Source organism: Apteryx mantelli, chromosome 27, assembly GCF_036417845.1.
Source record: "Apteryx mantelli isolate bAptMan1 chromosome 27, bAptMan1.hap1, whole genome shotgun sequence".
In the NCBI taxonomy this organism is placed as follows: Eukaryota; Metazoa; Chordata; class Aves; order Apterygiformes; family Apterygidae; genus Apteryx; species Apteryx mantelli.
In genome coordinates, this window is record NC_090004.1 from 1,212,849 (window position 1) to 1,228,169 (window position 15,321).

The 15,321-nt window shown below is 43.2% G+C and overlaps 1 protein-coding gene across 4 annotated transcripts in view; it reads right to left on the reverse strand.

Annotated features, from left to right (window-relative positions):
• Positions 1–15,321, reverse strand: part of SCMH1 (Scm polycomb group protein homolog 1) — an 82,807-nt gene that overhangs the window by 16,716 nt on the left and 50,770 nt on the right. For 3 of the 4 annotated variants that reach the window (XM_067311380.1, XM_067311378.1, XM_067311379.1), the window contains exons 8-11: positions 7,039–7,271; positions 6,351–6,477; positions 5,060–5,260; positions 4,175–4,360 (exon numbers count right to left, since the gene is read on the reverse strand). In XM_067311380.1, coding sequence (XP_067167481.1) covers positions 4,175–4,360; positions 5,060–5,260; positions 6,351–6,477; positions 7,039–7,271 — 747 coding nt within the window. The remainder of the gene's footprint in view (positions 1–4,174; positions 4,361–5,059; positions 5,261–6,350; positions 6,478–7,038; positions 7,272–15,321) is intronic. The other variant, XM_067311381.1, reaches the window with a different exon arrangement.

Here is a 15,321-nt window from a genome sequence, read left to right on the forward strand (position 1 = left end):
TAACTCAGGAGGTTAGCAGGGAGGAAGAGGGGTACATCTGCCCATGTCTGGGTTTATGAAAGTTTGCTCATCTCATCAAATAAAGGCACCTACTCTAGGATGTTATAACTTGCACTAACCGCACTGGTACCATCTCCTCGACTGCAGAGGCAGGCTAGGATGACTAGCTCAGACGCAGAAGCCTCCATGACATCCACCTATATTCAAACAAATCCCACCCTTTGCTTTGTTTTCAGTCGCAGGCCCAAAGGATAACGGGAACAGGGGAAAAGGAACAAAAATAGACACCTTTGAATAAGAAGTAAAAATCAAATAGCTGAACATATTCAAACGTGGCACCTAAGGGTACAGGAGGAAACAGACACCTAACTTAGAAAGCATACATGAAATCAAATTCTAACAAATCTAAGTGAAACACCACTCAGTATGACTGGAAACAGTGCTAATGTTTAAAAAAGAAAGGGAAAAAAAGTGATCTAGGTAACTAAATGTCCAAGTCTGACCTCAGCAGTATGTAAGGTTTAGAAGAGATTTTAAATGAAAGGATAAGTAAAATATGGCAGTTAAGAGCACATGGCATATACTGCAGTATGTGTTCAAAGGTGACTAATCCAATAGCTTTCTTATCAAGGAAAAATAACTGATTTACCAGACAAAGGAAATGTGCTGATCTCATTCACCTGGAATTCAGCAAGGCATTTGATACGGAAAACCACCAGCTGAGATAGAGAGCATGAGGATTAGCAGAACTGTTATGTGAACAGACATCTGGTTTGAGAGGAAAGGCAATCGACAGAGCATTGAGGAAGAATACAAGGCTGGAGACCAATCATCAGCAAATTTTCTTGAGGATCATTCTTGAGCCCAATGTCATTTAATATTTTTATTAATGACTTTGGCACAAATTTTAAAGTTTCACTGATGAAATCTGCTGATGCCTTCCAAAGTTCGGCCAGATACTGTAGGATTTGATAAACAGGGAAAGAACACAAAGAATGGAGTACCAGAAAAGAGGTAAATTCAGCAGTGGAAAATGCAGATTTGCACTTGAAATAAGTAGCAGCATTATCCTATGAGCTGGAAACCTGAAGCTGAAAATAACAGATGAGAAGAACAGGATACACTACCAAGACAGGATGATTATCAGCTGCTACTATGATACAGCTACAAAAAAGGGTCTTCCAGGGAAGTTTCTTTTGAAGACAGAGATGCTAGTGCTGTGGTGCAAGGTCCTCATGAGCTCTTCCCCAGAGTGCTGTGCAGCACTCTGCTAACTTCATCAAAGTTTAATTCAAAATAGCTTGTTGCAGGAAGGACAACTGAGATGATCAGGAGAGCAGAGAGCCTTTCTTACCAGAACAGATGAAAAGGCAGCTCCCCTGAAGGATATCTAACTACTTCCAGAAGGAAGAGAACTATATTAAGCTAAAAGACAATGCGTTAAGACAGGGAGAAATGGATATCAAGTTGCCCAACAATAAATTTGGGATAGAAATTGCAAAATAGCTCCTGCCATTAGGACAAAAAACCTTGGAACAGCCTATAGTGGAAGAACAAAAAACCCAACTGATTCGACACAGGATTCAGATTTTATTAAAGTAATACTGTATGCTGTGGTGCCTGTAATAACAGGATGCTGGACTCAGTGACTCAGAAGGTCATTCCATTCCTATGTTTTCAGACAGCTCCAGATTGGATCTACTCTTTCAAAACATTCCATAGCCCAGCTCCTTTCCTATTCACAGCAACCACCTCTCATTTTCTTGCAAATCTACTGTTTCCTGATATATCATTTGGTTTATATCCCCTTATTTGCATGAATATGCTTTATCAAGACTGAATATCACGATGCAGTTCTATGGCAGCATTAGCTGGTGTAAGAGCTGCTGCAGACCTACCTTCTCCTGCCCCAAGCATATCCATGACTTCTCCATTGCATCTACAGTGGTGCTTCTGTAATAGTTAAGTGAGCTTGTTCTGGGAACTGAGACCAGTTCCCAATTCTCATCAATAAATGATTACTTTCTGGAAGAATCAGTCTTATTCAAATGCATAAGCACCTGTGCCAATACAAGACACAAAGCAGGAAACATGATGTTGAAGGTGAGACCATGGCAGCCCTGACTTGGTTTGATTTAAGCTGAGGCAAAACTGCATCCTCATTCTTCCATGACCAGCTCTAACCCCTCAAACTTATTGGTACTGTTTCTTTGCCCTCATCAGACGTCACTGTAATGTGTAGGTAACAATGTTTATCATCTTCTTTCAGGTGCTTGAAAAAGATTTTAGAATGACTGGATCCCCAACAATCTCTGAGGCATCACTGTGAGCTATAGGACTAGGTATTACCACTTCTCTGGACTGTGGTTAATCTTTCTTTAACTCCTGTAAACACTCAAACAAGGAATTCAGGATAGGCAGATCTTGGCATCATGTCTTATTTGGTGCCCTGCATAAGTTTCCCTGTAACTCTGGCCTTGCTCTTTCTAGTCCTCCACCCTGCCATGCAGCCCAGCCCTTGGAGCAGAGACAGTAAGCATTCCATGGTGGCTAGTGACCCTGTGTGTGGGCTACAGGCCCCTCTCCATCCAAGACTGCTACCATGTCCAGACCTCGGGTCCTCTTTTGCACATTCCAGTTTTGCTCCTTCTCACTACGACAGTTCCACACAGGAACACGGGGATTCCTTCTAATTGGGGATTACCTAGAGCAGTAATCTCTAGTCTCAGCAATTTCTAGTCATGCCACTCTTGTACCTGACACAACAGCCAAACTGCTTCCTACAGCCCCTTTCTTACCCCAAAGCAAGGCTTCCTTCTCCTGGCATTGCTCACTCCCAGTTGAGCCACATGCTGGTTCTAGCATGGCTCTGCTTAGTCTCAGCTTGCAGGCAGCTGATCAGCCACAGAGGAAGCACAAGACAGTCAGAGATTCGCATGCTCTTTCCATTGTTGCTAAACCCTTCCCCTGAACATAGTTGCTTTGAACTCCAGCCTGGCCCTGACACACTGTTGGCATCAGCCTCCTTCCTGATGGTTCCTGAGAAGTATGGGGATGAGAGGGTGGAAAGGGAGAGCAGAGAAGCTGAGAAGCAGAGCGCAGCAAGATGCAAGTGAGGCAAAGCAGTATTAGACTGTCGCCCCCAAGCCTCACGCTTAGCAGCTTTTCCTTAAATGGTTCTTTTTAAGGGCTTATCCTTTCACACTAGAAATTCTTGCTTTGCAGGTAAGAGCCATAATTATCCAGAGGATTAACTCTGGAAAGACCTCAAACAGCACAACAGAGCTATTTTCTGACTCTAGGGGCAGAAAGGTAGTGGAGGAAATAAGACAGGACAGCAGATCAGTAAGCCAACCACGTAAAGAGGGTGCAGATTTGTGTCCCCTCTATGACTGGAATTCCTATAGGAGTATCCCCAAGCCACACAGCCAGCTCCAGGTAGGCAGGTACTGCTCCAGGGTTTGCTGCCACTAGCTAGTACTGAGGAGAAATTGTTTGTCTTCTTGGTTTCTAGTGCCTTTGCTTACCAGAGATTTTGCAATCTGATGATTTGCATCGTGGCATGAGCTATCTTGCCGGGGTCATGTTGCTTCAACACTGTGGAGCATCAGTCATGCCAAGAAAAACAAAGCCACCTATGCCTTAGATACCTGCAGCCTGTTTCCATCCCTAAAAAGGCTGAGCTTCCTTGCTTTCATTGAGGGCTAGGTGTGCTGTCTGCTGGCATCACATTCATAGCCATGATGGAAATCGCTCTGGTAGGAGTTAATTTAATTTCTAATTATATTTTACCTGCTGCAAGTTATCACTCTTCTGTTTCTTATGCAGAGATTTTCACCTTAATTCCTAACTGGATGAAGTCACTATAATCAGATTACAGGAAGTGGGAAGGACTGGGGGGCAAGGAGAGAAGGAAAGACAGTGAGACAGCATGGATGAGCGGAAACCTACAGGCACAGACGGTAATCAGACTGACAGGAAAAAAATACAGCAGCTTGAATTCTGAGCAAAAAGATCCCTGAGGGCATGTGCATGACACTAGGTGTTGTGCAATGAACTCTGCAGAGAGGGCTCTGGAAAACACACTCCTGCTCCCTGAGATAAAGGATAAAATCTGGGTTAAGACATGGAGCATCTGGGGTCCCTACAATACCACCCCCGCCCCAGCTCCTACCTGGTAGATACCTGTCGTGGTCGTACTCGTGTGAGCGCTGCATGTGGCTGTTCTGAGTGAAAGGCTGGTTCCCAAAGAGGTTGTCACTGCGAAGATTGTGGCAGAGTTTCTCCAGGAAGCGGAGGACGTAGGTGATACTGTTTACTGCTGGCAGGTTCAGAGTGTGCTGTTCCCGATCAAACACAGCTGGAGACAGAAACAAACAGAGCCCAACACGTAAACCCCCAGCAAAGGCAGGAGACTACGCCCAGGGCTGCACAGCCAGCTTCTGTATCTCAGCATCACTGGTCTAGACTAGAGCAAACAAAAGCCACTGCCTTCCTCTGGCTGAACGCTGGCGAGCTCACTTCCCTGGGACAGGCTAAAACCAGTCTGCTGCACCCAATATTAGGTATGAGTTTGCAGTGTCTGAGAAGCTGTGTTAAAGGCAATGGAAAGGCATTCAAGGAGGGGCCTGTAGTCCCAACATCTGGGAAAACATGGGCTTAAAAATACAATTAAAACTCAGAAAGGGGAGGAGAAGCTTTAGGGCATTTCTTTTCATTAGAAGTTCTGAAAACCCCACCCTTTCCGTTTCCTCCTGGGGGTTCAGGCAATCCTGAGGGGGTGACAGGTGAAGTATAATGCTCCCCAGGCTAAGACAACGGCTGCATATTGCTTTCTCCAGCAGCTGTGTCTGGAGGACATACTACCAGGAAGACTTTGCTCTGAGTCACCCGTTAGCTGTTGCTTCACTGACACAAATGCTTGGCAAGAAAGAGAAGACAGAAATCTTCTGTCTGCTTGTGGCCCATGACTATATAAAGCTTCAGAAGACACAGCTTCCAATGAGAAATTTCTTGCTATGATACCTCTGAAGGCAAAGTACTGTAGGCCAATTCTCACCTGAGATGACCTCTCCCCCGTGGCCTTGTTTTAAGAAGGAAAAGACGGTTTTCTGATGATAAGCGCAATCAATGCAGGCCTGCACTGCCTGCTGCAGGACAACAGAAGCCCGAGCTGGTCCAAAATGGTCAGGCAGCTGCTGAACTTTCTTCTTGTCTAGATGGGGCCCAGTGCTGCCGTTCTTGTTCAAGTAAATGCAAACTGCCAAGATGAGAGATATGTTTGCCATTAACCCACTCAAGAAAGCAAGAAACGGATGCCTAAAAGCCAACCTGAGAGATGCCCAGGTTTTAAGACTGTCAGACCACTCACACGGGGGATTCATCATGACTGTCTGTCTGCAACCTAACAGCAGAGTCCCATCTAGAAGGGAATTATCTCCAAAAACTGCCTGGCTCACACTCATCTTCCAAGCTGCTACTATTTTTCCTGTTTTTTCCCCAGTGTTCAAGCTCCCAAAAGCAGGTTGCAATGTGGTTCCCACGCCAGCCAGAAAGCATGGCTGAGATGTTCAAAGGTGCTGAAGCAGCCCCCACTTTTCACAGACCCTCCTAGAGTTTGGGGAAATCGGGTTCTTTAGGTTCCTCTGAAAATTGGCCAATTATGTTTTGGGGAAACAGAGAGCTCAGTCCATATTCATTGCTTGACAGAACATATAAAATGCAGGTTTGCATTAGACTTTCCTTCCCAGATTCATCTTCAGCTATATCTCAAAGCTGCAGCAGAGCATATACTCTGCACTGGCTGCTCCTACACCTTTCCTGTTCCCTCTTGTCCAGTTATTCTGATTGCCTTGATATCCTGGCTAAAGTTGAACAGACCATTTGCCATTGTCATTCAGCAGGAGTTATTCTGAACCTTGCTGTAGCTTCAGCAACTGTTTCTGGAATGATCTGAGAGATCCGGTACTCTGATCTCACAAGAGAGGTGCTGCACACAACACTGTCTCTAGGCACGATGGGTCACAAGAACTCCCCTTCCAGAGCTTTTGAGTCACTAACGTGTGCATGGTAACTCAGGAAAAAGGGTCTTTGTACTGACCAAATGGACTTGCTACCTTCCTATGACTCTGTATTTCTGATACAGAAAAAGAGATAAAAGAAAAGGCGATCAGAACTTGTATGTCTCTCTTTTCCTCTAGCCACACTCTGTATTAAGCCACTCTTTTTGTTTCTGGAGTTGTAATGCTTGCTGGTTTATGAAGAAAAGGGAGTATCTTGATGTGTCACTTTCTGAATGATGTAGCTTCTAACTGTATCATCTTTTCAAGAATGTGATTCAAGACCCTTACCTGTGGGTGCCTGCATAGCAGAGCTGGGGATTGTAGCAGCGTCTTGGGGCACAGTGCTTGTATCTGGTTCTGGGGTACTGGTTGTTGGAGATGTGGGTGCTGGATTCAGCAATGTCCTAGGTTTCCTCTGCAGAAAAAGATGAGGAGATTTCTCCTTTTACCCCTGTTCTCCTTTACCACCCACGATCACTACACTCTCTTCTCTGCATCCAACAGACAAGGCACTGTGGAACATGACACATTTCTGATGGTGATGATGGGGAGTCTTGGGAACCTACATAATCAGCATGTGTATATTTTATAAATCATGATCCTGAAAAAATAACAAGGCTGAGACCTGCACCTCTGCTTGACTTAGATTAGGTACATATGATAGACAGAGAAGGTTATTCCACTGTTTGGCCATCCTGTCATGACCACAGCATCTGCCATGCCACTCCACAGCTAATGCAGATCCAAAGACAAAGCTTCTTGATGGAAATGATTTTTTAGACACAGACTTTCTCTAAGACTCTGAGGCTGGACTCTAAGGGATATTCCCAGCCCCGTATACCCCTTTGGGCTCCTAGTTGCTGCAGTCAGATAGCCAAAGGCTGAGACAAACGTGCACAAACACACGCATGCACCATCCCATGGCAGAACTTGCAGCACTTGCTTTTCACCCGCCTGTATCAGCATCAGCTTTTACCTTACTGCCAGGCTTTGGGCCTCTCTTTCTGGGGAATTTCAAAGGCTCCACTGACTTGGAGGGTGTAGGCATGGGGTGATGGATTAGTGCTTTGGTCGTTCGACCACGCTTCTTCCCTGTTTTGCGACGCCTTTGCCCTTGTTGATGCCCCAAAACAGTCTTTGTGCTACTGTGCATGCTAGGTTTCTCCGAGTTTACTTCGGAGGCAGGTAAAGGGCTCTTTGGAATCACAACTGAAATAAAAAGAGAAAAAGTAAATATAATTAAATCAGGTGAGAATCAAAACAAGAGCAGCCTCCATCTTTAAACAGTGTCAAGGAAAACCCTGCAGTATTAGTCCCCTGAATACACAGGCTGTTGCTCTCCATGCCAGAATAAAAAACAAGTGCACTGATTCCTGGTTCAGCACTTGAACCATGGGATACTGTGGCTTAGCCTGGATGGACTGAGCTCCAGAAGGATCATGCTTCCAGCCATAACTTCTTCCTGAAAATAACTGGCACCTACACCTTTCACTTATGCGAGTGGTGACCTGTCAGAGATCAAGTAAACTGCACTGAAAGCATTCCTAGAAGGATCAGTCAAGACCTGCCTGACAGTCACAGAGTCAGTGCTGTGCTGGAAATCCCCTCTCTCAAAGCAGACGTCAAATTTGCTCTGTCCCTAAATTACCAGTGAAGTGCAATGGAAGACGCTGGCTCCATCCTTGATGTCTGCAAAGACCACTACTCATGGTCTAAAGTAACGGCTCATCCTAGTTACATAAGTTGACCTGCTCCTCTCAGGTACTGCCAGAGGTAAGTGAAGTGATAACATCTGCTGGTAGATAGCACATGGTCCGTTCCTTCTTATCTTCTCAAGCCTTCCATGACAAAACCAGGTCTCAGGTGTATTTACCCACAATCCCACTAAATTTGGTTATTTGCCTTTGCCAAGTTCTGCCTCAGGCTGGAGATGAGCTGGCCAGATGAATGTTTTCTTCAAATTTAAACTTCTGTTAAAAAGAAAAAAAACCCAAACCCTCCTAGATTTTGAAAAACGCACAGTGACCTTTAGGATGTCTTGTTTGCCAGACCTTGAGACCTCAATGTGCATTTGAAAACGGGGCTCTGAATTTGAAAAAAAGTCCTTTGAAGTATGCTATAATTAAGAAGAAATCTTGGCAAAGGAAACAGAATGGAATGAAAGAATGATATCAGGATAGGATGCAACACACTGATGGTGGCACAACTGAGTGTATATAAGCAATGTTTTAAGGTTTTTCTAAAGAGAGCTTTATGATCAGTTATTCTGAGCAAGGACTCATTCCCGTGGCACAGAAAAGCTGTTTCCTGCCTATAGCTCCGAAGAAGCAAGCTGAGCTGAGTCCAACTTTTTAGAGGTCTGCAGAAGATCAGTGGGCTGTGGGATGACAGCAGCAAGACATAAGTCAGGAGATATTCCAGACATAGGGCAGTTAGCTGATGGCATTGTTAACCACTTCACTGCTGACCAAAGCACAGACTAAGCAAATGACATGGTTATTATGTGAAAAATCTGTATAATGTTCCATCAGTGGCATCTTATTTTGGCCTTACATGAACAAGCCACTGGAGAGGGGAGACTCCACTTTGTTCTTCTGATTTGACTCTATTTCATTCACCAGCTTTGACTCTGGAGTCTTACCGTGCCCTCTCCATTGAGACTAGATAGGAACCTGGCTTTCAGGTCCAAGAAAGCCTGAGAAATTAGCTCACTCAGCTCTAAAATAGGACAAATCTGTATATTGCAATGCAGGACTAACACACTTCAAGAATATGGAAACTCAGACGAGGCATTCCTTCAGGTCCAGGTTCTCTCTGGGAAACTCAGCTTTCAGCCACTTCAGCATTTCTGTTTCGTACGCAGTGCCAGGGGACAGCTCCACTGCTGGAGGGGATGGTCAGAGAGGCCAGTGAGTCCAGGAGGGCAAAGGGAATCTAACTCCCAGTCTATGAACTAAATGCCACAGCAACATCTTCTAGCAGAGGTATGTTTAGGACACGCAGGTCAAGAGCTACAGCAGAAAAGGTCCAGGCTCCAATCCTCCCTCTGCCAAAATGTACTGCTATCTTTAGTAAATCTTGTGTACACTTTAGCTCACTGCTATGAAATGATGAAACTTGTTGTCACTGCCCTACCCTCAGTGAGCACTTGGGTACTTACATGAATAACTTGCACAAAAACTAAAGTGCAAAATGTTCTGTGGTTGTCTTGCAGGTGGTTTACATCCACCCTGCACTCACTTTGCAGTGATGTAAATAACACAATGCACAGTGCATCCATGAGCTAGCTCCATTATATTTGTTATATGAGCAAGATAAGACTTATGGTACCCATAACTTTTATTTTCTTGCTTTTGTGCAACTAGGGTTCTGTAAAGGGTGCAAAAGGTAAGTAAACAGTCATTCAGTAATGTTACCCAACTTCTAAAGTAAAGTCTTTTTGTGCCAGGGAGATATAGAGAATGGCTATGGAAGTAGAGTCATAAGGTTTTATTAGTATATGTTTGAGATTATAATATTATCGGAAACACTAACTTTGCTGGCAAAAAAAGAAATACAACAGCACCAATGTGATTTTAGTGCTTCTTACAATTGACTGTTTTCCAGGACACAGTGTCATCTGCTACAGGTGACAGTGTAACACAAGATCTCTGACACAGAGCTGTGCTGGTAGAGGGGAACAACAGGGATGGGATAGCTACTGATAGCTGAATCACTGTGCCCTGCAACCGTACATGTGCATGGGTGATCTCAGGGGAGAAATATTCATAATAAAGGATTTGCAAAAATCCTGTGAGTTGACAGTACAAGGATAAACACATGTAGAAGAGTCAGTACTTCAAAGAAACTTTTAAACATCAAAGGGATGTGTAAAACAAAGCTGGTGGCATTTCATTTGCAATTCTTACAAAGACTAAGGGTCTAAACAAAGGCGTAGGACAACGAGGTTTCTCTAGCTTTGAAGGGAAACTGAGGATTCTGTAGACAAGCTGTGAAGCAACCAGAAAATCTCAGAGTGCTACTGGCAAAAAATAAAGAAATGGTCAAATTAGGATGCAGTGGACAGAGAGGTGCTGAACTGCATCCTTGACTTCCAGGGTTACAAAATGTCTCAGAGAAATCCTAGTGCCAGTCAAGATACGACTGACATCAGGGTGAACTCAAAATTTGCAAGCTTTCACTATGTTTCTCTTATATAATTTTGTAATAAGAATTATTTCTTCTTTTGTAAGAATAAATGCTAGAAAATTCTATTTCCCACTTCAATGGTAAAGATATTCAGGGTAATGTTAATTTGCCAAGCTCAAAGAATCGCTGCTTTACTTGTAGAGAAATAAAAGCAAGCACAATGTACAAGTGTACAATACATTAAGAAAACTCATTTCATTCAGAAATTTCAGAGGAGTTTCCCATGAAGTTCCCTGGGTCAGTTTGGAGACGGTTGCTACAAAACAGCCAGCCTCTACTGGCAAACACTATCCAAAGCCTCTCTGAAGGGAGAAGCAGTTTGAGGCCCCAGCACTGGAAGCAGTGAATAATTTTCTGTACTCTCACATTAGCACATTCAGCTGTGGCTCCCTCGGGGATGGAAGTGCTGTTATAGGTGAGAAGACTGTTAAATGAAACAGACTAAGTTACATTTAAATGTGCAGTCAATTCAGAGCATAAATAAACTTAAAAAAACCCAGACTGCTGTTTTGTATCCAACAGTATTGTTGAATATACTACTTGAGAGCATTGCTGAATATACACATTCTCTTTGCTTCAATGAGGCTTACATAACGCACACACTCATTTTTTTGTGATCTGGAGTGATTTAATGAAGCAGGGTCTTGTAATCCCATGATCTGACATTATTCAGCAGGCTTGTCTGGCTTTCAGTTTTATTTTAACTAGAATCTGAGAAAACACCAGCCTGTGCTAATTCTTTTCTCTTGTTTCTACCAGATGTACTGAGCTGCATGCAATCAATTTTACAAGAAGGAGACATCAGCCACTTCAAAATGGAGCAATCCTGCCAGCTGTATTTGAACTGTAACTATGCAGTCACAAAAACAGTTTCTGACTGATCCAACTGTTGTCTTGTTACTGAGGTATTTATAACCACTTCCAGTGACTGGATGTTTCCTAAAGGATCCTGAAGTTTTCTTCAGATGTCTGTTAATTTTCCTTCAGGAGTTTAGTGTCTGATGTTATAGGGATCTCCCCATCTGGTCAAGAACCACACAAGATGTGCTACCAACTTCAGTGTAAAGCAAGACCACCTCTGCTCCACTGCTCACCAGTGGGAAAATCCTGGTTGCAAAACTCCTAAGGAAAAGCATAAGAGTTCCCCAAAACAACGTGGCTGACACAGCAGCAAAGGAAATGCTCCAAACTGAACACCAGGAGGGAGCGATGCAGAGCACTCAGTCCTGCTTGCCTTACCGGAGCACAAACCAGCACTGGTGTCTGTCAAGCAGCAGCAACGTTCACTGCTGCACCAAATCTTTGCTCATGATGCCCAGCAACTGTGCTCGTCTCACAGCTGTAAACCACTTCCCACATATTGTTAACTGCTCAAAGTTTCAATTTATTGGGTCTTTTTTCAGCTGTTTACAGTGCCAGTTTTCCTGAGCAACCACTACAGCTAAGCCAGCCTAACAATAAGCAGCTGCCAGGGAGCATCCCCCTTCCTTCTCCCTTGCACCATCACTGCTGCTTGTCTTGACCCCACAGAGAGCCACACAAAGGAGCCAAATTTTCACAAAGTTAAGTTGGGCCACCTCACTTCCAAAAATCAAGTTTGCTGCCACTGAGAAAAATCCCTGCCCCAGGCTTCTTGTTCTCATATGAGCTGTGAGCAACCTAACACAATTCTAAATCTGGCCTTGCTTAAGGAGAAGATTTGGGCCATTATGACCTCCCGAGGTCCCTTCCAACCTAAATTATTCTGAGAGTCTATGATCTGAACCCATGGTTAATTATTTCAGCTCATTAATGAAACAGAAGACTAATCAAAGCAAGTTTTCTGCTGGTTCAGCTTGTTGAACTGTCTTTGCTTTGGGTCAGAAAGACATCAGCGTCAGGACATGGGAATGGATGAGGACATATGGCAGAGCATGAAAGAATGGGACTGTTCTTTTCGCTCGTTGGTATTAGATCAGTTTAGCTGCAGTGAGAGACATCACCCTAAAGATACAGGATCAAAACCTGTTGAATTTACAACCAAAGAAAAGATGGACATTACTGACTGGGCTATTAATCTCTGAAGGATTAGTTAAAAAAAAAAAGTCATGAAATTCCTGCAGAAACAAAATGACTTGACAGAGAATTCAAGACTTGGACACTGCCTCCTAATGCCTGTATAACAACCTTTGTCAGTTGACTTACAGCACAAGCAGTCCCTGAAGCTGCACACAGTACTGTAAGTCAAACTATTATTTGTATGACAGTTTATAAGATATAAGTTGTTGTCCACACTTTGAGCTTTAGCCAATACTAGAAAGCAGTGTTTGTCATTCATATGCTTCTCTCGGGCTTGTTTGAACCTGAAGAAGACAATTTTAAGCCTTTGGAATCAGAATACAGAAACCAACACATATAAGAAAATACAGAGCAGAATAATTTAAGATGGAGAAAGGTTTCTAGGTTTCTTTCAGATACACCTGCTATTTAACAGTTTGCATTATGAACAGCTACTGCACTGCAAAACCTGAAATCTCCATTTTAAGCGCTAAGCATTACCGTATTCTCTGATGCAGCTATAGCTCACAACACTCTCCTTCTCTGTCTAAGTATAGTAATAATGCCTGCTGTAGTGTCCCAAAATAAAAGGGCTGGTTTCTGAGAAGATTGAAAACTCCACTCGTCTCTATTTTAAAACAACTTTGAAGAATTGCCTGCAGGCAACCCAGCCAGTGGTTCTTTTGTGCTCCAATTGCCCCTCTTGTCATCAGCACTTCATGGTCAAGAATGTGACCCAGAAGAGATGGGTTAGAGAAGCACATTCATTTAAGATAGGCAAATTTGTCAGAGAACAGAAAATTCTGTTCAGAACTGGCTGAACCCTTGCCTGGATGCTGTAGTTCAAACCTAGACCTCCTAAACCCTGGAACGGCACAAGAATCAGTGCTCAGTTTCTGTCTGAGAAAGATGGGAAAGCTTCAAAGCTCTGAGAGTCTTCATAAAGCAAAGGAGACCATTACTGTCTAGCACAAGCACATGTGAGAGCTAAATATGGGGCCCAACAGGGCTCAAGAATAGAGAGAGCTTTAGTAAATCCTAGGCTCTTAGTAGATTAAGCAGGAAAGCACAGGGCAAAAGACCAGAACGTGGGTGGGAGAAACAGGCTCTCTGCAAGGAATCCTCCAAATTCTGGAATTTATAAGTCAGAATGGAATTGTTCTAATAATCTATTATTTCCTATTGGGATTCCTACTCTCCAGCCTAAAACTTCTGTGTGAGCTAAGACTGAAAGATCAGAAGATATATCTAATATGATAATTTAGCAAGAGGATCCAAGCGCTGAATGATTCACCATGTTCTAGATGTTCTCATCATGAGCAGTTATCTTAACTCCCAAAGATGCATTTTCTTTTTATTCAAACTTTGTCTAGTTTCAACTATGGAAACTTGCTATTGCTTTTACTGGAAGTCATGAGATGTTTTGTTGAATGTTCCCCTCTAAGATCTCCCTGGCCAGTGATTACATGGCAGCACTCACAAAAATGCAAAACCATGGTCTCTAAAGCTGCCTCTATCCTACTCGTCAGCTACTGCCCTAAACATCAGGGTTGCATTTTAACATCCATTTTTGGGCAGAACATCCATATACTATATGTATGGATATAGTATAGATTTATATAACTAACTTAGTAAACAGTTACTAAGAACTAAAGCAAGGCTTTATGTATTTGTTCAACCTGAGAAAGGCTATGAATATTTATCAAGATAGTGTCCCATTTCTTAAAGGTTTATAATATTGTAAGGCCTGCTAGAATAGCTGTTTCCTTATTTTAATTCTTTGTATACGTTTGGATGAGCTCTGTGCACTGCAGATGCCACTGTAGAACACACTGGTGCAAGCTGTGGCTTTTTTATGGTTGTTTTATTTACAAAAATAAAACAGCTAAAAAAGAAGAGCCTCAAGAGTCACAGTCATACCAGCAACTGTTACTTGCTTTTCATACAAGTCTTACATTTACAGCTCTCAAGGCAGCATTCCTGTGTGCCCTAAACCATATCGGTAATTACACTCAGCACTTGCGGAAGACTGTTCAGCCAGGGATCTTAAAAATCTTCCCAGGCATTCATTACACCTTGCAATACATCTCTGAAAGATGCTGGGCAACATAGTGAAAGCTAGAGGTTTAGTGACTTGCCTGAAGTGCCAGACCAATAATAGTGTTGCAAAATGTCCCAAGTGTCCTACCTCTAATTATAACCACTAGACGGCATATACAGTGATATATGAACAATAATAACTGACGATAGCTGTGAGCTCTGCTGGAGTTAAACACCAGAAAAAGACTACTCTGGAACTGCAGGGTCTGCTTACAAAAGGGCTGAAATCAAATTCCCAGAACTTATAACTCAGAGACCACTATATCACCAAGACTTCCCTTCTATGTATGACAGTCTACTGCATTCACCCACTCATTTATGAAACCAAGTAGCTGATTTTACTGAAGCACAATGTGTATCTGGCTAAAACATTTTCCAAAAGACAGCTCAGGCTTTATCCAACAACATGGCCCCCAAGATGAACGTGACCTACTTGGGAAGAGCCAGTATGGCTTCTGTATTGGAAATCCAGCCTTACAAACATGGAAGAGTCTGAAAAGGTCAATGAACACGTGGACAAATGTGGGAGAGCCTACTTCCCTTTCCAAAAAGCTTTTAAGTTCCTCACCAAAGGCTTTTAAATGAAGTAAACAGCCATGGGATAAGAGAGAGGGTTTCTACAAGGATTAACGACTGGTTAGAAGAGGTAGGGGCAAATAGTCAATTCTTGCAAAAGAGAGAGGTCACCATGGAATCACAGGGATCTGCCCTGGGGTGTGCACTGCTCGACATACTCACGAGTGATCTGAAAAGATCGGTGAGGTGAGAAAGTTTTCTAATGATTAAAGCTTTCCAGGGCAGACAGGACAATGGCAACCTGTGAGGAACTCCATAGGGGACTTACAAGACTGAGTGACAGGGCAATAAAATGGTAGATGAACATGCATTGCTCATTTGAAACAAATGAAAATGGCATTGATAAATACAGCAGTGA